At 36.1% G+C, this 25602-nt stretch overlaps 1 protein-coding gene across 4 annotated transcripts in view; it reads left to right on the top strand.

Annotated features, from left to right (window-relative positions):
- The window catches only part of LOC129769198 (transmembrane protein 64), a 28345-nt gene extending 3976 nt beyond the window's left edge, over nucleotides 1–24369 (top strand). For all 4 annotated transcript variants that reach the window (XM_055771301.1, XM_055771303.1, XM_055771300.1 and 1 more), the window contains exons 3-5: nucleotides 16984–17107; nucleotides 23038–23205; nucleotides 23270–24369. In XM_055771301.1, the coding sequence (XP_055627276.1) occupies nucleotides 16984–17107; nucleotides 23038–23205; nucleotides 23270–23389 (412 nt within the window). In that variant the 3' untranslated portion in view covers nucleotides 23390–24369. The remainder of the gene's footprint in view (nucleotides 1–16983; nucleotides 17108–23037; nucleotides 23206–23269) is intronic.
- The last annotated feature ends 1233 nt before the right edge of the window (nucleotides 24370–25602 follow it).

Below are 25602 nucleotides of genomic sequence, written 5' to 3'. Positions count from 1 at the left end.
AAATGGGTACAATATGGTAAAACTATTTTTATCGCACTTTGTGGAACATCGAAACTTCGAATTTTTGTATGTTAACAATCATTTTTAGCCACAAATTATGAATCTTGATGTGATTTACAATAAAAAACCTCTTTATCAATCTCCTTCTAAATGCAGCCATCCTCGAAATATTTGAAAAAAAAAATTTCTAGTTTATTGTATTTTATTGTAAATAGGCTCTTTTAATATGTTTGTCGTGTTATACCGCCATGGTAAAAATATATGTTTAGAAGTCACGTTGAAAAACATTTAAAGGCACTGCACTCCTATATTTTCTATCTATATAAATAAAAATTGAAAACCAAATGTATTGCTAAGCGCGAAACCCGATGAAGGAATGATCCGATTTGAGTCGTCTTTATTTTGTTGTATTCCTCTCTGCTCGTAAATCAATGGTAAGGTGAGGAAAAATTATGAAATTTTTGAAAAACCTTGAGGAACAGTTCGAATAAAATTAATTCCCATATGTCCTACAAAGACATCGTTGTTAGTCCAATTGGATTCCATGTTTCATTGGTGTGAAGCGAAAATGACAATAGATTCTCAAGAAGATTAACGCGTTTTGAAGATAAAAATTATGAAAACGTAGCGAACAAACAAGAATCTTGAGCGTAAATTATGTCTGAAAATAAATTTGAATTATAGAGACGAGTTTTGGTAGAAGTACTATGAAATTTACATTTACCGTTGATGGGGGTGAGAATAGGTCAATAAAGGTAGTTTTCGAAATTTTAATGATGAATAATTGTTGAATAATTTATTAATTTTAATTCATTTTTCACTGAACTACGATTAAATTAAAGTTGATCCAAACTCTCCCCTTAGAGGGGGTGATAATGGGTCAAAGTAGTGAATAATACTTTTTATTAAGAATTATGTTTGGAAATCAATTTCTCAATAATTTCAAGATAATTTGACAACATGTAAGTGTCTTGAATGATTATTTGAGTTACGAAAATAGTGTCAATCCATTTAGAAGTGGGATGAAAATGTTTATATATGAAGATTTTTCTTAAAACTGCCGTCGACGATGTCTTCTGCGGTGATGCTGGTTCCTGGAAGGATATTAAACTTCTTTAGTTACTTTCGTCTCGCTCATGAGGTGAGTTCCCCATGGTCTAGTGGTTAGCGTGGCGCTCGCCAAGATGGGGGCTTCGGGTTCGATTTCCGTTTGGGTCAGAAATTCTATCGACAAAGATCGTTTTTCTGGCTTGCACTGGTTCAGGTGAATACTGTCTAGGGAGTGGTGGGAAGAGCAAATGGGCATTGTCAGTCTCCAAGTAAAGCTACAAAAACCCGGAAATAGCGGATTAACGCCTCTATAAGCGGCTTTGTCCCAGAAATGGGGCATTTATCAGATTACTGTGAAGCCGCTACTGAAGAGCATCTCACATGTTCCAAGTGAGGACAGTTCTGAGGAATTCAGCAATTAGAAACGAGATATAGTTAATTAGAGCGGAACACGGAAATGACTATTCATTTATTTTGAATTAACGTTTTTACTACATGGCCTGATTCACAATGTCTCGTGTAGCATTCATTGTTTGGTGTTTTTGTGGTGTGGCTTGCAAGGCCTGCGACCAACGCACTAATTATTTCGCAGGAGGACCATCGTGACACTGCTGTGTTACGTCCCGAATACCACATACGGGTACCCTCATTATAAAAAAGATCATATATATTTTCGATTGAATTTCGATGTAATATTCAGTGCTACAAATGCTCCAAGACGCAGTGCTTTCAATCAAGTTGAACATCGGCTGGCTCCTCTTTCCGGGGAGTTAGCAGATTTATCCCTTCCTTATGACCATCCGTCACTTGGATGAAAAACCCGGAACTGAAAACTCAACATTTTGAGTATGTAGGAGAACCGTTAGCTGATGTGGAACAACCTTGCGATTTCGTCAAAGCAGAATATACAGCCATTCCATGCCAAACCGATAAAGTCAGATTTTCGTGAAAATTGATAGTTTTGTTCTTTTTCGCAAAACATTTGACCCGTAATTTTTCATCAGGGTTGACCGAAAAATAAACTTTTTCCTCTTTTTTCAAAAATGACTTTTTTCAAAAAATCATAACTTGAACTACCAGACCGATTCAGATGATCGACATATCAAATTAAAGCCAATAACCTGGTACCTGGAAAATACTATACCTGTAGAAAATTCGAATTCTGCCCTCGTTATTATTGATTGCATTCGTTTTTTATTGTTTTCATTCGCTATATTTTTTATATTTTTTCTGGAAAGCTGATGATTTTTCACATAACATATGTTGAAACCAGAGAGGCGTTTTTCTTCATTTTTGATTGAATTTTGATTTTTTGATGGTTCGAAAAATCTATTTCATCCTCTTTTTTCCAACACAAAAATTCATAACTTTTGATCTACTGGACCGATTCAGATGATCGACACATAAAATTAAAGCCAATTAAACAGTCTTTTTTGAAAAATATTAGACTTGTGAAAAAAAATGGATTTTGATTTCGCAATTTTTTATTGTATTAGTTTTCTATAGTTTACATGGTTTCGGGACCAAGGATGCTATATTTTTTTAATATTTTTTTTCTTGAAAGCTGAGGTTTTTTTTACATAACATATCCGAAAATCAGAGATGTGTTATTTCTCGTTTTTAAGTTATGATTTTTCGAAGCTAACATGTTTTCAGTCTTCGTTCAATATTTCCATGCGACTAGACTGGGTGTATATGACTAGAATTCAATTAATTGGCAAATGTGTCTTTTTTTAAAAAAAAAGGCTATCGGTCCAGTAGTTCAAAAGTAATAAATTTTTGAAAAAAAGTCATTATTGGAAAAGGAAAAAGTTGATTTTTCGGACAACCCTAAAATGGGAATGGTCACCCTAATGAAAAAATAAAATAAAATAAGTAAAAAAGAACTTTTTAAATTAAACGGTTTAATTGGGATTAAACATAATAATGTACTAAAAGCTAGAAAATAATTAGGCAAATAGCAGTTAGCAGTTATCACACATCTCCTTCATTAGTCTTGGGCATTGATAAGACTAAAATAAAATCGTGGGACATAGGATGAAGTCGCTAATTGTGGATAATGAAAATCCAACGCGCCCCAAGATTTTATTTTAGTCTTATCAATGCCCTAGACTCAATGAGGTACATATAGAGGTGAAGCAGTAGGCGAAGTGTATCTGTATTGACAAGCAAAATATCGTGTCGTAATTATTTGCATTCAATATGGAATGTATATGGAAGAAACAAAACAATGTTGAAAGTACTCACGGTTGCATGATAATTTGAGCGAAAATTCTCATGAAATCTCGCGTAACTTTTGAAAAGGTCCAATGTAACATTTTCGCCAACTCGAGAAAAACGTAGTTGAAGACCCGAACATTGTTTCGCGAATTGTCTTAAAAGCTATCTATCTTTATCACTGCGTAAAACCAATCGTAACTATTGTTCCGTGATTTGAGATTAAGGTTGAAGCCTCGGAGCGAAAAATGTTACATTGGACGTTTTGACTGCCCGCGTTTGAAAAATTGAAACTAACTAATAAACAACAATCCAAATATCAGCATTTCGTTCTAAAGACTGATTATTATTGTTATCACTCGTTGAATTGCACTGAAATCGATAACAACACCTGTAAGAAACAAATTCCAAAACGACCGAAGTACGACTGCGAGTTGTATTGACTGCTTTGTTACTTCGGACGTTTCGGCCGTCGGAGGAAAGTGGCGTCCGAAGTAACAGCCTTGTGCTTAAAATTCGAATCTGTACATTGGATATTTTTTGTATCGGCGACAAAAAGATGAAGAAGATAGATACGTGAACGATTGTTTTTGTAATACATTCAATGATTGAAATCTAATAGCGTGCATCCATTAACTCGATTTGTTTACATTTGTTACATAGGACCTTTTCAAAAGTTACGCGTTGGTTACTGGTTAACTGGTTAAAGTTAACTGGTTGTTTTTTAACAGATGACAATTATATCGTGGTATATTTCGATTATTCGTGTGGTAAAAAGGTCCAGAGAGCAGTCGTATGCTTAGTTCTCGAAAACAGTAACATTTTCGGTAAAATTTTGATTAATTGGCGATTATTATCCCACCGACACTGAGAGCCTTCGAAACATCAACTTCATAACGGTAAAATAATGAAACTTCGTTCGTTTCTATGAACGTGGGGGAGTGAAAGTGGCACATGGAAATATCACTTTTATCCGTCTTTTTCGACGTGATTTCACAAATATTCACTCCACGCTGTCACATTAGCCTTATATTCGGCGGGAGCTCTACAAAAATGTACGTTTTTAATTGCTAAATTCGTTCCTGAAAATAACATTTTTACATGGATGCGGTGGGCAATCGAAGATAAACACAACGACTGACGTCACTATTTGCGAAATAGTTATGGCAGCGCATGCTATGTCGCTCGAAACTCGACCATCTTCATTACCTTTTTTCCAGTACATTGCCCTAGACTAATGAAGGAGAGGTGTAATAACTGCTAACTGCTACTTGCCTAATTATTTTCTAGCTTTTAGTACATTATTATGTTTAATCCCAATTAAACCGTTTAACTTGAAAAGTTCTTTTTTACTTATATTATTTTTTAATTTTTAGTAAATTATCTGTTTCATTAGAATATTTCTCTACAATAAAACCATTGTACTTTATTCTATCAGTCAAATAACTTCATTCGATACCGATATTGAGTGGATTGCAGAAATACATAGTGTGTTCTCCAAGTCAAATTCGTTCGTTTGATACACACATCTCAATCAACATTTTTTATGAGATGATATGGAATCATCTATTTTGTAGCAGCGGCAAATTATATTTTTCAAGATAAGCAGTTTTAAAGTGATAGCAGAGATGAAGGTGTTTTATAAATTCGGTCAGTTCCTATTGGTCAAATTTCTATTAATGTGGGACAACCCTACATACATACAAATATATATACAAACAGTTCAAGCTAAATAAAACCGTTTAATAAAGTAATTTGCTATTTTGTGATTGCGGCCATCTTGGATTAGGTTTTTTCATGATCTACAGTGATGTACTATTCAAGCCCTTTCACTTGACACCCATATTATCGGGGGTTTGACATAATATGTAGTCCGCCATTTGGTAGTGGCAGTCATCTTGGATTTGCATTTTTCATAAATAATCGTATTCTACTAGTGAAGCCCTTTCATTTGATACCCATATCAACGAGGCTTTCATTTGAAACCCATATTGATAGTGTTTTGAAAGAAAAAATATATATGGCGCCATTTTGTGGTGGCGACCATTTTGGATTTGCATTTTTCATAAATAACCGTGTTCTACTAGTCAAGCCCTTTCATTTGATACCTATATTGATGGGGTTCTGGAAAACCTATATCGATGAGGTTTTGAGAAAATATGTGATCCGCCATTTTGTAGCGGCCGCTATCTTGAAATTTAAAGATCATGAAATACGCAGTTTTATAATGACTACAGAGATAAAGGTGTGTTCCAAATTTCAGATCAATCGGTCAACAGGTCAAATTTCTATTAACATACAAATAGACAAACAGATTTCAGGGCAAGCTAAATAAAACCGTTTAAAAATACGGGTCTAATGTTTTGCAATAAAGAACAAAACTACCACTTTTCACGAAAATCGGAGAACCACTATATCGGTTTGGCATGGAATGGCTGTATATAGAGTCCGCAAACTCCCAAAATCGATGAAGCGGAATTAGTAGGATATTCAACCAAGTAGTTTGCTTGTCACGTAAGAACATTCCAGTACCTTTTGCATGTAGTGAAATGTAACAACAGGAACTGCTGCATTGAACCAAAGAGTTTTTTTTTGTATTAATTAACATCATTTTATACCAGCTCATGTTCCTCTCAGCAAAACGCTAGATGGTTTGAAAGCACCACGTGAGCATTAATCGCATTTTTGGCGTTACGTAAATTGTGTAACGTCTTAGTTTCATAAAATATATTATTTTATTAATTTCGACTGTAATGAATTGTTATGGAGTGTCCAAATCGATTGTTGCAAAACTCTCGTAAATCTATCAGGAGATGAGTGAGCAATAATTGTGAGTACAAGAGGAACATGTATCTTCGATTTCGACCAATCAGAACGCGGTATTTCCCTTTGGTTAACGGTTGAGACTCGATTTTTTTTGATAGTTTCATAAAATAAACAATTTTCTTTATTTTCATAATGTTATGGAGTGCCGGAATCGATTGACGCAAAAATCTTATCAGTCCATCATGAAATGACTGAGCAATAAGCGTTTTAAATTAGACATTTTTCACGCAGCGATCGATTTTCGTTTTTGAATTTGTACCCCCAATATGTCCCGAAAGACGTAATCCTACATCAAAAAACCGCAAAATTTGTCAATCACATATCCTACGTATATATTGACACGTACACTGACGCACAATGGTATTATTAAATTATTAAATGGCGTTAACGTTCCCTGTGGAACTTTTGCCGTCTCAACGTACGCATTAACTAGCGTCATTTATTAATACTTAGTTAAGATTTCTTAAGCCAAATAACACGCCTTGAATGTATTCCGAGGGGCAAGCCCCGGCCAGAACGGGAACCGAACCCGAACACCCGGCATGATAATGTGAGACGCTAACCACTCGGCCACGGGTGCACCTTAACGCACAATGCTAAGCCCACGAATTATGTCTTATCATTATGTGGTTTCGTAACAGTGGAGACTGTCGCGTGTGCAAATATAAACACGACTTTCTCATGTTCGTGTCAATGACTCAATCGTTTACACGTTATGGCGCTAAACTTGTCTGGCGCTTTAGGCGAAGAAATAAGTAAATCTTGGCACACAATAACGTGATTGTCATGGTCGACAGTACTTAATCAGAACCCAGTTCAGGGGATTTCATAACGTTGTATTAATCGAACGTCCAGGAAGCAGCAGTCGCTCCATGTTATGTTATTCGGTTTAGAGAACGATTGGGATTCCCTGAGTCTGTTCAAATTTATTCTGTTTGTGAATTGAGCTTTGTTATTTCTGCCTCAAGCATTACAGGGTATTTACAACCAATCGAAAAATATTTTCATGTGAACAGAAATCAGAAACATGTGCGCGAACTGTAAGCAGCTGAGGAGTAAATACATCCATTCTCAGTCGTTTGCCAAGACGGTTTTGAGCGTTGACATGCCGCAATTAGCGATGCAATCGAGGTCATTCTAATAGAGAAGAGTGCTTCAGTTCTCGGCGCACTCGAAAATAAAAGCCATCAAATAGTAGAACACAACGGAAACGATATTGCTATAAATATCTCTCAGTCACAAATTATCTTTGAACTCACAATCTGGAAAAACCCGGGAATCTGTTTTCGACTATTAATTGACTCTGTTTGGGCGGCCTTCTAAATACCTCCATGATGCACGCTGGGTGGAGAGAAAATTATTTCATACAGCTGGCGAAAACGAGACTGGAAACTGTAAAACTGTTCAACATGCAGCGCTGAAATTGAATTTTATTATTCGACTTTCTTTTTGGATTGTTTTTTTTTCCATCGGGCGAAAAATTGACATATATTCAGTGGTTTATTACTGTAAAGTAAGCTATTTATACGCAGTCGCCTTATTGTGTGTCATCAAATGAATGCCGAGTGCTAGAGTACGCATAGAAGGTCACACTCGTGTTTCAAGTTCAATGCATTTATTCATTATATTAATAGTCCGGAGGTTAACAAGTTTACAACTATACAGGATCTGTTATGCCTAGAGCCTGCATGGCGATAGAACCCTGAAAACCAGGTTTACAACATCGCCTGATGTGCGTTCGAAAGGTGTTATGTAAACCTCAGACGGAACTGCCTTGAACTTTGAAATAGCTCCTGCTGTTCGTGATGCAAGCCAAGAAGCACTGTCATGAGCAGATATGTTGAACTACACGTGTCTTTTAGTGTCACTGCAGATAATGCGGAACACGATAAGCGTTGGTTGTTGTATATGTTTTTTTATTGAGAAATGACAAACCAAAACAGGAGGTGCGAGAGCATTTCATACGCTGTAATGAATAGAAAGGCTGAGGCGGTAGCAACGGCAAATAACGTCCGGTTGCCTCTGTAGTTAGTGGGGGCTGATGATGTGTACGATGGAAACATATGCGATAATTTCAAATAAGCCAGTTTCGTCTGATTACCTTTCTCTTCTTTGTGGCGAACGTGAGGGAGTCAAATGAAAATTGTATGTAGTTAGATACAGCGACTATGTAATTCACAATAAGTGACCATGTACTTGTTATTCAAAAGATGATGCAAAAGTTTGATAGATAGCATATAACGTTTATTATTCTTGCATGGCATAAAATATTTTGATCATAGTAATGACCATTGGAAGATGTACATTTGTACAATTTCTAGATGTCTCGCCAAAAAAATTATTGTTTTCAACCCAAACCAGTAATCGAGTCATTTTCGTAAACATTGAAGGCATCGAAATGTAATCGAAGGAAGCTGAGATTGGTGAATAAATCGCATGAGGTAGTTGGTCCCAATTGAGTAGCTCAACCGTTTGGCCAGAGGCGCGGCGTGACCACGTGAGCTACCTGTTCTATCAACAATGGTATGTGTGTTTTCCATCGTTACCATAGGCATCGTTCAGTAGGAAACTTTGAACATCAAATATCATTTTTACGCAAGGCAACGCAATAGTAGTAGTGATCGCTTCATAGCGATCATAGCTTGCTGTGTTTGCCCTGAAAGATGCAGAAATGTGTTTGAATAACGGCGGGTTTAGATGAAAGGTTTGAATCCGGTAGTCATTATTGCTTGTTTCGTAGTGTTGTTTTGTGTTGCGTGCGAATTGGGTGGTGTAGCAACGAAGTGTAACATTCTTCACGGTGAAAAAGGTTCACCCAAACAGAAAAGAAAATCCAGATATTCAGGTTAATATGGAAATTACAAATTAATTACCTTCGATAATTCCTCATCCATACTACAAATGGTCGATGTTCAGTCAGATCGGACTAATAACATAACTATTTTTCCGAGTAAATCGAACTCAAGGTTTGAATCTGTGTAGTTTTAGTATCCTTCATTTTCCCCCATTGTTCATCTACAGCTCTTAGTTACTCTTTAGCAAGGTAGAGTAATGATATTGTTCAATAAAAAAACATCTCTTTGAGGTCAATCAAGAGAGTTTAACGACTGGCTATGTGTACTTTGTCTACTCTGACTGAACCAAAAATATTTTTCAGAGATTTAGTTGACTATGACTGAACAATTTGATGTTAAATGGATGTTGTAGAATTTCCTCTACTAAACCTATACATCAACAAAAAACGGTTTTATGACTTGAAACTGTATTCGACTTACTAAAAATAATCGATTGGTATGTATTTATGCCATAACCTGACTGTTTGCAACATAAGTGTGATCTGATAGAAAGAAAATGTAGGTTAATAAATTCTTGATTTTTATCCCATCAGTTTATTTTTTTATTAGGCTCATTTAAGCTGTAACAGAGCCGAATTAATTGTGTACATTTTTTCTTATGTTGTATATTACACAGTAGCCATTTTAGGCGTGAGAGTGTTCTTATATTTTTGATACACATTTTTATATATTACACAGTAGCCATTTATGCATAAGAGTATTCCTATTCTATCGATACACAACACATGGCGCCTTTTACGGCGTAAGAATATTCTTACTGTTCGAATGTTCACAGTTGGACTGTATACACAGCGGGACTGTTGATATGAGACTTCCATTGTTGTGTTATAAATAGCACCAATAACCGATGCAGCAGTCCGTTATGAAAGCGGTAAGGGACTGGGATTAACGACACATGATGATTGTTGCGTGGACGTAGTAGCTAGAATAACACACAAAGATGGTCAGATGGTCAGCCCTGAGTTATGAGCTCATGATTGTTCGCGGACACGCAACCAATTAGGCTACGAAGACCCCCTATTCTTGATTTTTGTTACTATTAATTCATTTTTTCTTATTTTGTTACTTAGTTCGGTCTGATTAAACACCGACCAATTTCGAAAAAATAAAAAAAAAATCTTTTTATTCTGAGATTATCTACTTGTACTATGAACAGTTTGTACAGGCAGACGAGACGCCTCTGCGTTTGCCTATCCGTTCTTGCACGGAGTGATGTGGCATTGTCATCAAAGAAAATCGTTTTGTGTTGCTTTTCCTGATATTCCGGTCGTATTGAGCAAAGCAAAGTTCACACGTTCCTCGTTTCTCATATCAAAATTGCGCATTTCAATTTTTGAACCACATATGCAATTGCGATTCTCCGAGAGCATGCTTGAGAAGGATATGGACAGACAGATGCAGTAGGAAGAATCAGACCTTGAGCAAAAAATGTGTGTGGAATCTCTGTTATGACGATCAAAATTAATCATGTGCATCATGTTATACATTAATCAATTGATGTGCAAATACAAACACAAATCTCGTGTGCAATGTTGTTTCACAAATTAATTTTGACTGCTTATCGTTCGTGGTATCCGAAGTTTGAGAAAAAACAGTCTAGGATTGCATTGGATTGAGTGGTATTTTTATGTGTCTAAGATATGCTGATGCTCATTTTCTTACTATAAAGTTCGATTCGCTGATGGCGCTACGATGATGGATCCGACTTAGGAGACTTCTACAGTTGATGTTCCACAAGTTTTGCTTTGGCCTGCAGCCAGGTCAGGTCTCCATCAGCATCAGTGTAAACTCCGTCTCCAGGAGTCTCTAGGCTCCCACTCATGTTTTGGCACCATCAACAATAGGGGAAATCAGGGTAAAATTGACACCTGCTAATTTTTCCAAATAAAATCTACTTTTTGCAAGTTTTCCGATGCTCCCTGTACACACTAAGCATGTTTTACGTTTCAAATCACTCTTCTTGAATGTAACTAACGTTCCCAGTGGAACTTTTGTCGTCTCAATTTGCGTATTACTTGCGTCATTACTTTTATTAGTAGTACTTAGGTGAGATTTCATATGCCTAACAATACGCCTTGAATGTATTCGGGAGTAGCAAGCTCTAGAATACGCGTGACCACAGTACAAATCGGAAGAAATTTCTTTGACGAAAAATCCCTTCGGCGAGAATGGAAATCGAACCCGAACCCCCGGCATGATAATGTGGGATGCTAACCACCCGGCCACGGAAGCACGACAACCTATAGCTGTTGAAATTGCGTTGCTGTCAAAACAAGCACAAAACAAAAGCGGTTAGCCAAAGTAAAACAGTTCGTTTAAAATTTCATTAGTGAAACTTAAGTATTGTAGTCGTAAAATTTTGTAAAATTCAATATTTTTTGTAAGCTTAACTCTGTGAGAAGGTAGGCGTTTTTGTTGCTTATCGATGCTCAAAAGTTTTGTTAAAAGCCAGTATCCACGTAGAACATGGAGAGTTCTTTGAAATTACAGTAACAACTTTTCATTCGTTTTTCTCAAGGTTCTGGTTTTACCCCGAGAGGGTGATGATTTTACCCGCACTTCCATTAATTTTATCTAAAAACACCAATTTTTGTATTCGAGTTCCAATCAATAAATGATGAACAGATTTTGTAAAATGGTTAATGCAAGGTTTAAGGGGTTACTACACTATGGAAACTTTAAAAAACTGGCCTAAAATATTCTTCGGGATGTCTACTTTACTGTAGTTTTTGTCCCAGGTTTGCTCGATGCTTTGTTTCGAAATTACAAGCCAACTACAACAATTTCTGCGGAAAATCGGGTAAGGAACGAATCGAACGAGCAGAAATGAAATAAAAGGGATAAATTTATCCAAAATTTAAAACGCGTTTTTCTCGGAACCATGTTTTGCAAACTGGTGGGAGTTCTATCTCCGGAACGGTCATCCGATTTAGGTGAAATTATTTTTCTCAGATTATCCACGAAATTCCCTGTCGTCGTACGTAGGATTTTTTTTCATATTTTGAAAAATAAAATTTTGGTAAATATTTTTGTCTCGTTTTTTGAGACAAAAACTCAATTTTTTCACAAAGAATTTCGCCATTTTGACAAAATTTATTATTTCGAAAAAATCCTACGCCCGATGACAGGAAATATATCTAAGATTACGTAAAAAAAGAGTGGTTTAAATTGGTCCACTAGAAAAACTTGTAGAACTCCCTCTCACCAGTTTATATGGTTTTGGCAGCAAGGGTTCAACAAACCGGTTGCGGCTATTCGGGAGATAGCCCAATTGACACTAATTTTTTTTTTTTGTTTGTTAAGTAATATATACCTAATAAAACTAAGACATCAGATCAATCATAGTACTTTAGTTTGTCGTTGAGAAAATCGCTAAAATCACTTACTTTTTATGATGTGCTACCGCCTTTAAGAAAGGTTCTGTAACCATTCGAGGCCAAAGAAATATTGGAGGTCTTCAAAATATCCGGGAATCCTTAGGGTATCAGTTTTATCTTGATTTTCCCTAAAGCTTCGTTTCGGAGATCCATTCAAGCACCCACAATAAAGATGCATGCATGCTGTGCATGGAGAGATTGATTGATGGATTGATGGAAATAAGTGCCTGTGCTCCCTTGGCCGAGTGGTTTGCGTCATAACTAACATGCTGGGTGTTCGGGTTCGATTCCCGCTCTGGTCGGGGGAATTTTTCGTCAAAGAAATTTCCTCCGACTTGCACTGTGATCACGCGTATTCTAGAGCTTGCCACTCAGAATGCATTCAAGGCGTGTTATTTGGCATAGAAATCTCAACTAAGTACTAATAAAAATGACGCAAGTAATACTACGTTGAGACGGCGAAGTTCCTCTAGGAACGTTAGTGCCATTGAAGAAGAAGAAGAAGTGCCTGTCAAAACTACGTAAGTAATACTACATTGGAATGGCGAGGTTCCCCTAGGATCGATAGTGATATCGAAAAATAACATCTTGACAGTGTCCAACTAGCGAAACATTTGTAGGGAGCCCAATGCGGTTGATTTTTATTCTAATAAAGGAAAGAATAAGGTTATTTCGAGAAATTTTTTTGAAAACGAGTGCTTTTCAGAATATCAGGAAACGTTGTAAAAAGTCTGAAAATTATGAAAAATCAGGAAGGTTGGCATCTCTGCTCAAGCGAATGTTTTTCGCGTATACCAGATTTATTTAAAAATTGTACCGGAAACTGTATAAAAACAAGTCAACAAGTTAAACTATTGGTCGATTGGTACGATTGTCGAAGTGTTAAGGTTATTTCGAATCATAAGCTCGAAACAATAAATTTCCTAAAAGCTTCCGTTTTCGAGCAATTTTTTGCGGTTGAGCCTGCAAGCCTACATTCGAATATAGTTTACTATAGTAGACTCGATGAACTTAATGCATTTGAAACATCTTTCGAACCGTGGAATTCAACTGATCGATGTAACCAGTGTTGCCACCTATAATTTTCAAAAATCAAGAAGAAATCAGGATAGCTCATATTGAGTTGTCTGGAAAGTTCGTGCCGATTTTTGGGAAAACAAAAGCATAATTTTTATAGGCAGACCTAGATATATTCAATTTTATTCTGTAATCTACAATCTCCTGCCATCTTTCGCCATCTTTCAGGCAGCTCAAAAATTCCTCCTAGAACATGTTTGTTTTCTCGTATTTTTTATGCTGGTCATAGAGTTGAAGTTCTTGTCATCAAGCAGTTGATCAGCTGTGGATGAATTGTTGGGTTTTTTTTTATTTTGATGTTATTTGATGTTTTGATTATAGATATATTTGCTATGATTTCATCATTAAAATTGATTCTACTTTGAATTAGACGAGAAAATGTTATATAAAATCTAATTATATTGACTTTGAATTCAATAAGTTTCTATTGAGTACTATTACACTCTGAAACGTATTCCCTCATCAATGACCTTGCGGTTACTTGTACATAATCATCATACAAGGTATTGTTGTTCCTCAAACTTAATCTCGTTCTTATTTATTTCTTATATTCGTCAGATATTCCGATTTCATGAAATTATGTAGCACTGTTTTGAAAAACATCAAAACCTTTGTGAGTATTGAAAACAACTCTGGAAAAGCTTATTCAGTCTTTTCGCAACGATCATACATATAGATAAAAAAAAGTGCTTGATAAGATGAACCTTTGTGTCAAAAAAATTAAATGTAATCTGAGTATTATGTATATGCGAACCGGAGCACTATAACGCCAGTCCTCTTTTCCAAACAGGTAAACTCGCAGCAATTTTTTAAGGATAATTCTCGTTCTGATAAAGTAAAAAGTACAAGAGAGAGAGAGAAAAAAAAAGAAAGAAGGAAAGAATGAGGGATGGAAAGAAAGAAAGAGAGAAGAAAAGAGGGAGGGATGGAAAGAAAGATAGAGAGATGTAAAAAAAAAGAGAAAGAGGAGGAGAGAAAAAAGAGAGAAAGAGAAAGTTATAACTTATTCTAACGTGTAAATAGGAGCGTATCAAGGGAACAAAAAGTTGATTTTCAGACTTGCACAACTGAGAAGGCCGCTTAATAAAAAAAATATAGATAAAAAATTAATAATTTTTGAATCTAATAATAATTGACGTTCACGTTCCTGGGCCATTACGATAAGATTTATTTCAAGGCGTACAATTTTGTAATTTGTTCGTATTTTGTTTGCAAATGACAGAGCGAGTTTGCATCCAAATTTTCCAGTCCCTCAATCATTCTCATCCTCATATTCTCATATTCCATCAAATGCAATATGTTGTGCATGACATGATTTCTAATAGCAACAAGTTCTGACATTTAGCTTTAAGCACAGCAAGTTTCGACGCGCAACCGATGAAGCAATATGTACCTACATACAGTAGGAAAAACAAAAGAAAATTGAACGGTGATTCAAACCGGAATCAGTTTTCAGATCAGATTTCAGTTTATTTGTACATGAAACTTTTTGCGGGCTCTGTCTATCTTATAAAAATAGTTTTTTTTTCAAATTGTGTAAGAAAAATTAGTTTTCAAAGCTGCTTGTGTAATTATGGACAACGCATTATGCGTTTCTTTTGCGATCCCTATCCCTCGTATAAAAACAGGTTTACCTGTACTTTTGTTGGGAATTAATATCGACGAATAAACACACTTGGAACAAAAAATCTCATCACTCTACAAAATCAAACATTATATGTGAGTGACGAATAGCCGTTTACCTTGCCTCGCCAACAACAACAAAAAAACACATACGTCAGCATCTACTAAACGTCTCCGCTGTTAGATGTATGTGATACACGAAGGACGGTAGATGCCGATAAAACACGCTTCGATACTTTTTTTGTTTTTACTTAAGTATCTCTTCGGTTAACCTTATCCCATCGCTTGTATTTGACTACTGGAGGATGGGATGAAGAGAGTAGTAGAAGTAGTTCAGAGGAGCGAGAAGTGTACATTTGTTTTTACTACGCTTCGATACTGTTTGAATTTTAATTTGCATATCACTCTATCGGAAGATTCCATTGCCCGTCGTCGTTGTGGAACACTTAACGTACCGGTGTGAAAAGCAAGAAAAAATAACCTTGAAAGAGAATAATGGTTATTAAAGCATAATTTATTTTTCCTTCCACCATGGAGATGGGAAATTGTTATCAAAACTCATGCTGCTGGCTTCAAACTAGCGTGTATTATGAGCGAGTCAGTACTTATCGTGTAGATTTTTGTTATATTCGGGACGAGTCGGTCAAACAGCGTTACCGCCATCCCGAATTCCGCAGAAACTCTGATTCCATCCATTATTCATTTACAGATTGGATAGCATACTTTACATATTCACAAACACTAAACACCTCTAGCGGCAGCCGCATTTGCCTTACTATACTGCCGTTCTACGCATAGTTGTCTCATGTTCCAAAATCAGCAACTGAGAAAAACGCAATCAAAGTTTTATGGCATATTTGTCTACCAGAAGCTTTGAGTATTTCAGTTTGGCAATACACCGGGTTTTTATGAGCAGTAAACGATTGTTTAATGAAATGTGAAGAATTCCCCTCAATTGAATCAATCAAGCTTGATTACGGTTCAAAAATATATGGTAGGACAATTATGCCTAGAATAACAACATGGGACAATTGAACTTGATGTTGTTTTTTGAAAAGCTGGGAGCAAACAATAATTTTTTTGGTGTTTTTCCGAAAGATTATGCATGAAAACATCGTTTTATGAAGAAGAGAGTGATCTGCAACACATTTGCAGAATATAAATCTCATTGTTATTAGGCATTCGCTAACAAGGTGTACGCGTGTTCTGTTAAACTTTTTTATTTGTTTGAGAACTAGTTCGTTCTTCCAAACCCGAGTACATTAGTTCTGCTGAAAGCAGGACATAAAATTCTTGTACTTGAACCGATTTATTTATTATGAATCTACAAATAATAGATAGAAGGACAGTTATGTCTAGAATATCAACATGGGACAATTGAGCTTGATGTTGTTTTTTGAAAAGCTGGGAGCAAACGATAAGTTTTTTGGTGTTTTCCGAAAGATTATGCATGAAAACATCGTTTTATGAAGAAAAGTTAAAATTGTAAAAAGGTAACATGGGACAACTATGCGTAAAACGGCAGTATAATCCTCATAATATGTAATATGTACCACACTTTGTATCAAGACGTCAATGTCATCGCTTTTCATTCGTTGGAACCAGTTTCGGTACGATGAGTTTGGGCTACCGTAATTTTCGAATGTTAAGCAATGTTAAGATAGAATCCTAAATTCTCTAATAAAGTTCGACTCAGTGAATATTGATTTTTTAGAAACCAATGTTCATCGTTTTGATATTATCAAAGACAAGAAATGCGAACAAATATATGAGTCATTAACAGAGAAATGATGAAGCTTCAATTGCACGATCACCAACCGTAATCTGAGCGTTTCACTTACACACAAATTTTAATTATTGTCCATTTCATTGGTTTCTTTTGTTTGCCTCCCTATAATTTTACCAGTTCGAGCGACAAGAATCAGTTCATTCACGTGTTGTTTCTCATTGCATTTCAGATTAATTAAGAACGAAACGGGTCGAGCCATTCTGCGCGTGATTTCTGGACCCCGCGCATTTAAGATAGTATTATTCGCCAGACTGACGCCGATTCCTTTCGGATTGCAGAACACAATCTTCGGGGTAAGTTTCATAGAAACATGAAAATAATTATCTATAATTATGAAACAGATAGTATTTTTTTTTATCCATTTTATCGGTTCCCTCTGTTATTCATCGTTATTCATTTTATCAGTCTGAACTTATTTATCTATAAATCCATTGACAAAAATTTGACGATTTCGAGCTATTTGGCCACCCGATTTTCCTTATAATTTCGGCACATTCCGTATTATGGGAGAGAAATGGCACTTATTGGTGCGCAAAAATCCGGTAGCATTTCACCGGATGCAATTGAGTTACTCGAATTTCCCTCATTTGCCTTCAAACGTAACGCTGAAATGATGTGACTACGTTTTCAAATTGCTTTCCACATACTCAGCGTAAAACGAATGCTTCTTTCGACACTCGAGAGAAATTATTGCGTAAATAGCAGCCACACAGAGCTGCTGATATAGTGGATATGTAGTAATGTGCGATCATTTTGGAACAGTCGATCCTGAACTTACACCTGAGAGAGACATTTCGTCAAACGTCAAACATTTCGTTCATTATTCAAGAACATGTGAGGAGTTAACGTGTCACCTTAGAAAAAAAAACAGAAGAAGAAAACAATTTCAACGTGGAAAGCTCAATGCCGTGTTTTGTAGCGACAGCAAAATAAACAAATTGGAATGATTGGCGAGAAACTCGGTGTTGCTGCCCCAAGTTTTCATCTATTTCTTTGTGATCGCGACATCGACAGTATTTTTACATTTGTTTGTTCCGTTTCACGCGTCTTGCCAGAAGCCCCAGCACCGCTTGGTCGACGTTTAGCACCAACGACGGAACGGACGTATGCTTCATTCGCACACGCCGCCGAATAATATCGGATAGAAACGAGAGTGACCCATTTTTTATTGCAAAATAAAAATATAAACAATTTGTCAGCACTTTCCTGTCGTTACCAGTTTCGAGTAGAATGCTTTGACCTCTGGTTGAATGTTTAGTTGTTGGTGTTTTCGACATGACGTATGGACATAAAATAACAGCACTTTGTCTTATTAAATTAAAACTTAAAAAACGAGATCCCTGCTCATTTTTTAGCAGCGCACCTGGTGGTCGATGCTGAAATGTTTTGACTTCAGTTTGTTATGAAAATATTCCTCTCTCAGGTATTGGCGTTACAATCTGTCTTGTTTTTCGAGAGTTGTACGTGATGGAAGCCAGTAAAAAAAAATATTTTGAACACACACAACGAAAATTCGGCATGGTCAGGTAAGAATCATAAAATTGTTGGAATTTGCCATCTAATGTTTAATGATGTCCTCAAATGTTTTCGTGACCGATAAACTGCTTTCAGATCAATCATCAATCAGATCAATTTTATATATATTACGATAGCATTCAAACTCTCTTACGATACCTTCGTTATTTTCTTTTTACCAACCAAAATATTCACTGAAAATAATTTTTATGGCAGAACAACGTTTTCAGGGTCAGCTAGTGTGGAACAAAAAAGTCAATAAATCAATGCAAGACGCCTAACTTTTCTTTCGGTTTGACGTTTCTCCTTTTTTCATGTTTCAGCTCCCATTCGTTGACATTTGAAAATAGCAATTCCAAATGAAATCGACAAATGACAAAACATGAGTATTTTTATTCGAATGAAAGTTTGTATTCCGTTTGGGTTCGAGGAAATATGAGTTTTCCACAGCAATTGGGAATTTTTTGACTTTTTCTTTGTAACTTATTTATTTTTATTTTGTTGTTTTATATTATATTAGTTAAAAAAATAAAAGTAGTCTACATAAGTTTGAGCGTCGCGCGCTTAACACAGATATAAAGGATATTAAATTGAAAGTTTTCTAAGTGCCGGTCTAGAAATTTTTCGTTAAGGGAATTTTCTCGATTTCTCTGGATGAGGATATTCATAGTCAATCCAATACAAGGCTGGCGGTTGGGCTTGTGCTCTGGTGGACCACTCGGCTGCAAGGGCCTCGTCGGGACCGTATCGGCTATGTTGCGGACATGACTGAGTATTGGCTTGTCATTTGACATTGCAATTTTTTGAACTTATATCTGTAAATAAAATCAGTTCGTTGTTTTTTTTTGTTTGCCTAACTGATTTCAATGTTGAAGAAAATAACTAAATTATCTTTTAGATAACTCGTCTTGCTCAAATCTCTGTAGGGGAAGGAGGCGGGACCATCATCATCATTAGCTGTTGTAACTTTTCAATAGGGCGTATATTTTTTTCTATTCTTTATTTGAGAGGCTTTCGTTCTCCTGGGCTGGTTCGCCTCTTTATCGTCAGTAATGTCGCATGGTTTGAGATCAAATTATTACATAAAAGTTGGACTTTCACGAAAAATTAAACACATATAAAACCATTTTCAAAACATAATTTGACAAAAAAAGTGTTTGCTTGCTGAACCAGATGGCAAGGATGTCCACGGACCATGGCTCCAGGCCAGTGGAGAGGAAGTCGTAGCGTTGAAGATGCCAAAGTGTTCTTATTCCCCTTCATCGTGGAGGGGGAGGAACAAGGACCTTCTTGACTGATCCATTGTTCAGACACTAAACTTTGAAAAATAGTTCGGCATCTTTTAAGTAGTAAAAAAGCGCTGCTACTCTCGCTAAATCGCCGCTAAAGACACCTCATATACTCCCGCTAATTCCATGCAGATCATCATATTACAGGAATGTTCGGCGGAGTTGTGAACTTGACAGTGGTCGCAGAGAAGATGGAAAGGTCCTCTGTTGAATGCATGTGAGACCGAGCAGTGATCGGTCCTCAGTCTGAACAGGATTCGTTGTTCTCTCATTCTTTTCTCGTCGTTGAACCTGACAGTCGAGTCCTTAATTTTTCTGAGAAACTGCCCATTCTCTGCTAACCAACTTTTAGTCCAAAAGGTGCGAAAAAAGTTGGTGATCCACTTCATCACGTCGTCCAGTGGCACCTCCCGGGTAAAAACCGGTCCGCTGTGACCGATTCCGGTAAATAGGGCGTATCGATTTTAGTAAGAGAAATCCTTGATAATTTATATCTCAAAAACTATGAGTCGTGCCGAAATAGTGTCACAGAATGAGTGATAGAGTATTGATGTTCAAACGTGAAAAAAATATACATTGAGAAAAAATTGGTACTCTTTTTTATTTACGAAAAAAGATATGATGAGATATCTAAAATACCGGGCGGACTCGATTATATACAGTCTTCGATTTCTTTTCACTGTATCTTATCGAATCCTGTATTTAATTTTAAGAAGAATTTAATTTTCTATTCATCCCCTTAAAGTCAAAAAACACCTTTCTCACATGAAAAAAAGTAAATAAAAGAATCTCTCAGGAGGTGATAGACGATCATATTTAATGAAAAAGACCTTTTTTTCTGTTTCGGACTCTGTTGCCTCAATCTGGCTCTACATTCAAAAGTATGCTACGGAAGACGATTCTGTTGCTTCCATTTGAAAGATGAAAAAAAATTGAGTACATGATATAGTAGTGGAACATTTAAATTAGTGAATTTCAATAACATTTCAGAAGTGAAAACTTAAAAGTAATTTTTTATGTGTTATTATTATTTTATCATAAAAATTCATATTAAACTTGAATGTTTCTATCAATTAAATTGAAGCTCTCTAACCGCCCTACCATTTGTTCTTTGACACCCAACTTCCATCTTTCTTAATTTCGCTGCCATATCGGTATAAACAATTCAAGCAAAATCTTCAATCTACAGTAGAACCCTGATTATCCGCGAAATAATCTGGCTAGGTCATCGCGAATAACGAAAATCGCGAGTAACGCGATATGCGACTAAAAATGAGGTATAAACGTGAAATATGGATATTCCAGCATGCACAAATCATTAAACTATCCAACTGTAGAAAATATGAAAGCTGTGATCAAAACAAAAGAGCAAGCGCCCTCGTCTAACTGACAAATTTTGGGAAGATCTATAGAAATTACTATGGAACTCGCTTCCGCGGATAATTTGCACCGCGGATCATCCGCTCGTGGATAATCGGGGTTCCACTGTAGAGGTCATGTAGAAGATTTAAAAAATGAGCACAAGATGGTAAAACTATTTTTGTTGAATTTTGTGGAACATCAAATTTTTAGAAATTTTCAAAATATCGAATGTTTGTTAACAATGTTAACAATCAATTTTAGCCACAAATTATAAATTCTGATATGATTTAAAACAAATAAGCTTTTTATCAATCTCCCTCTAAATTTAATTAAAAAAAACTGATTTATTGTCTTTTTTTATAGTGATATACCCTTTTAATATGTTTGTCGTGTTATACTGTCATGTTCATGAAATTTTATGATTTTGCTTATTATTGCTAAATACAATTAACGAAAACGGAAGCAAGTTTAGTTGGGTTGTATATTTATATCAATCAAAGTCAATGGCGCACATTCACTGTTATGACCTTCTGAACCTTAGAATGATTTGGAGGATCTATAACATCTGACGTTTACATAAAGTCAAAGCCAGCATAGCACACGGGCTATATGAACTATTTTGGGTACGTTTTCTTGCTATGAACATTGCACCAGTCGTGGACGGAATGGTAGATCAATTGGTCTGAAATTCAAAATGTTTTGGAGGAGCAAGAACATATGATATTTATATAAATTCAAAGACAGTGTTGCACGTTGCTGCTTGTGTAGGCTGTTAAATAGAATAAATAGAGGCGAATGAACTGCAAAGTTTAAAGCCTCTTAAAAACAAACAAAGAAAGAAAGAATAGAATAAATACGATACCCTGTTTTTTTATAACTTTAACAAGCTTCCAGAATTCCTGAAAAATGGAGGCGATCTGGCGTAGTGGTAACATCCATACCTCTCACGCAGAGATCACGAGCTCAATTCTCACTCCCGACATTCTTCCAAAAATGGAAGCAAAAGTGACGAACCAGCCGAAATCTGTTGAAAATCACTATAATAGAGAAAAAAATCCTGAAAACTCTTCGTTTTGGTATTTTAGACAAAACAACGACGAACTGGACGATATGGGAAGAAGCAAATTAAAGCCTAGCCTGTCGCAGAAGTCTATGAGGTGTCTATGAAACACTATTGAAAACAGTATATTTTCACCACACGCATTGCGCGCTAACCATATTGAAATCGGAAGTGTAGGCAAGAGAAAGAAAACACCGAGTTGAGTGTGACAGAAAAAGAAAAATCGATCCAAGGTAAATACAACTTGAATTGATCGAACGATAAATGTCAAAAACAAAATTGATCAATGAATAGAAAGGTAGAGGGAAAAATAATATTTATACATTGTAAATTTATTTTACATAAAATGGGTAGAACTGATGCACAAATATAAAAAAAAACTGGGTAAAACTGGATAATATTAAAAAAGGAAGATTTCAGGATGACTGCATGACTGGATCGAGTTTAAACTGGAACAATCGTAACCCAGTGTGTCATAGTGGGGCTTACGATCGGCAATTGCAAGCTTTCGGATGTAGATATCGCTCTTAATTTCCTGAAACTGTTTTCGAAGATTATAATGTTTGGATGATAAATTTGGTATTTGTGGATTAATGTAGATTAGTGTCTTTTCCATCACTAATAATTTAGTCAATCACATGAATCATTTCAATCAGATTCAATTGGGCGGAGCAGCACGCCTGTTTCGAGCGTCCAATAAGATTTTTTGGTTCGAGAAGGATCGCCCGGGGGTCTACCTTGCATTTACGCGCTCTGTTTGATTTCGTACACTCAATGATCATTTCGATTTCTTTAAAAATGAATCCTGTAGAAATTGATAGTTTTTCAAATAACGTGAGTCTTCAAGATCCCCATTATATGGATAACATGAATTCTTATTTCCATTATATTAACAAACCATATCAGCCTTAATACAAATATATATTTTTTTTGGAAGAAAAATATAGAATATAATTCTCTCATTAACACTAATATTTTTTCATAATACTATCAATAGATCAGCGCAGTAAACTCGCGGAGTTATCATACAGGTACCGTTATTGGTTTGCTGCCTGCCCAGGCAATCAACGTGTATCTGGGCTCAAAATTACGTTCGATCCACGAAGTGCTAAACGATCATAACGCAGCCCTTGGACTAGCCGGGTACGGTGTGTTTGTGGTAGAGGTAACTATACTTTGTCATTCTTGGAATACACATAACTCCATTGATGCAATTTTGTCCATTGCAGGTTATTGTTGGTGCTGCGTTGATGGTTTGGGTCATTCAGAAGGCACGAACAGAACTATCCGTAGCACTGTTGTCAGATATGGACTCAGACGAGAAAATCATTATCGAAGTTGAAGCATAGAATTTGTTGGAGGACAGCTGAGTGAAAGCCGTGGATCGGAAAACAAAGAACGAATCAAGTCGAATATATAAGTTAAGTATTAAAAGAAGGAAAGACTATTACGAGATGATCTGTGGTTAATGATGGTTTTTTTTTGTTTCCACGAAACTGACAGAATCCTAGAGCCTTCCAATTGGAGGAATTATTATAGTTGTAACGAATAATTTTGCTATCAAGTCTTGTCTATCGTTAAGTTGTTATTAATGAACCGTCCAAGTGTTTTGTATGTGTAATGGCTGTTATAGTTTTACAAGTTTTCCAAACCGTGAACATAGAACAACGGCGATATAGTGATTACATTTACATGTCAGTAGCGATGCAAAAAGGCGCTTCCCGCATGTTTGCGACAAAAAACGTGTACCGGGTAGATGTTGATATTGTTTATTTGCGCTTGTATTTTACGGTTAGTGGTCACATCAACGACGAATCTAAGAATTTAGGTTTCATACCCACATTCAGAAATCTTCCCACTACCAAGTGTTTTTCGCTGTTCTCCAGCATCGGTGAAATCTCTAGATTGGATTATTAAATTTAAGCCATCGAATAGTACAAATCAGTGCGCGCGTTCGTATTCTTCTTGATTTGATATTTAATTTTTTGAACCTCTCCCGTTTTTTACAAATATACTGACGATAATATTTTTCTGTGCATTTTGCGGATGATTTTTTAAAAATATTGAATGATTTTCCAACAATCTCGTATGTCCTTTAATCATCTTGTATATATGTAACATGTGATAAAAATGCTCGGAAATTTACGTCAACGATCAATAGGGTAAAATTAAGTGCAGTAAAGGAGACGTTTGCAGCGCAAAGGATGCAGTTTCAGTGTCCACTGTCCTTTGTTATTTATGTCCTATATTCCTGTATAAAGATTAGAAAACCAATGATGTAATGATAAACGTAAGAATTCCTAAAAAGACTCTAAAATCTAAATAAAAAACCACAAAATTGATAATACTTAGGAATATATCAGCTGAAACTCATCCGATAGCATTGAACACTATGATTATCTCGGGCGAAAAGTCGTTCGTTGAACTCCGATTATACGCGGAATTAAGTGGCAAGAACTAAAAGTGAGATGGAAACACGAAAAGAAAATATTTCAGCATGAAAAATATGTTCTGTTCACATATTAAGGACCGCAAAAAAAATCTGTAAGACATACGCCTGGGACCGCTTGTTTTGGTGCAAACATACAGCATTTATACATTTTTCATAACTTCATTTTTTCGGATTCCACGAATGAAATCGTTTCCATCAGTGTGTATGAGACGAAGGGGAGCCATCGGTAGGCCTTCTTAGATTCTTGGCAGACCAAGTATTAAACCATCAATGGGGGCAACTGTAGAGTTGTAAACGACATTTTGAAATTTGGAAATTTTTGTGGGTGATTTCGTAGTGTTGAAAATGATGATTAACGGGACGGAACAACGTAGGGACTGTTCAGACGTTCGAAGATGTAGAATGGTAGGCATGAGGCTTCACAATCGAAGATAGATCAACAAAACCGCCCAAATTCATGGAAATAATTCAAACACAAGACAATTGTGTGACGTACAATTACCGACAGCCACAGATGGCATTTGTTTGTTTGTGAACAGCTACTTGAAAAGTAAGAACCAGACGGTAGGAATTGGGCTCTTTTCGATAACCTCAAGAACAGAAAACCATCAGCTTTTCCCAGTAATGCCTTCACGTTGACGGCCAAGCAGAATATTCTCCGCTCTAAGGATCATATCCCACAACGTCAAGACGGATAAAAGCCGGGTGGTTTATGGACAGTTCTCAACATCCTCAACTGGGGTTAACGCCAATAAGCTGTTATGTTTGAGATATATTACACAATTGTAGGTGCATGAAACGCCTTGTCGCTCGACTATTTTCTAATGAATTTTAATTGAAAACAAGACTCAACAAAAATCCGTGTATTCACCTCATATGATTCCGGCTGGTCTTTTCCAGGAAATCGGGATTTTTGAAAAAAAAATTTATTGCCAAATAACTTAAAATTGCATGAGATCTACTGTCATCTCGATAATTTTTAATCGATAATCGACAGTCTAGGACTTTTATCGGAATACGAGGCGAAACGTATGGTTTTGGGTGTCAAAAAAAATTATCTCGATTTTTCAATCGGAACTTCCTGAGAAATGTTCATTTCCATGATTTATA

Source organism: Toxorhynchites rutilus, chromosome 2 (assembly GCF_029784135.1).
Source record: "Toxorhynchites rutilus septentrionalis strain SRP chromosome 2, ASM2978413v1, whole genome shotgun sequence".
Classification (NCBI taxonomy): Eukaryota; Metazoa; Arthropoda; class Insecta; order Diptera; family Culicidae; genus Toxorhynchites; species Toxorhynchites rutilus.
This window is presented reverse-complemented; position numbering and strand designations above follow the sequence as displayed.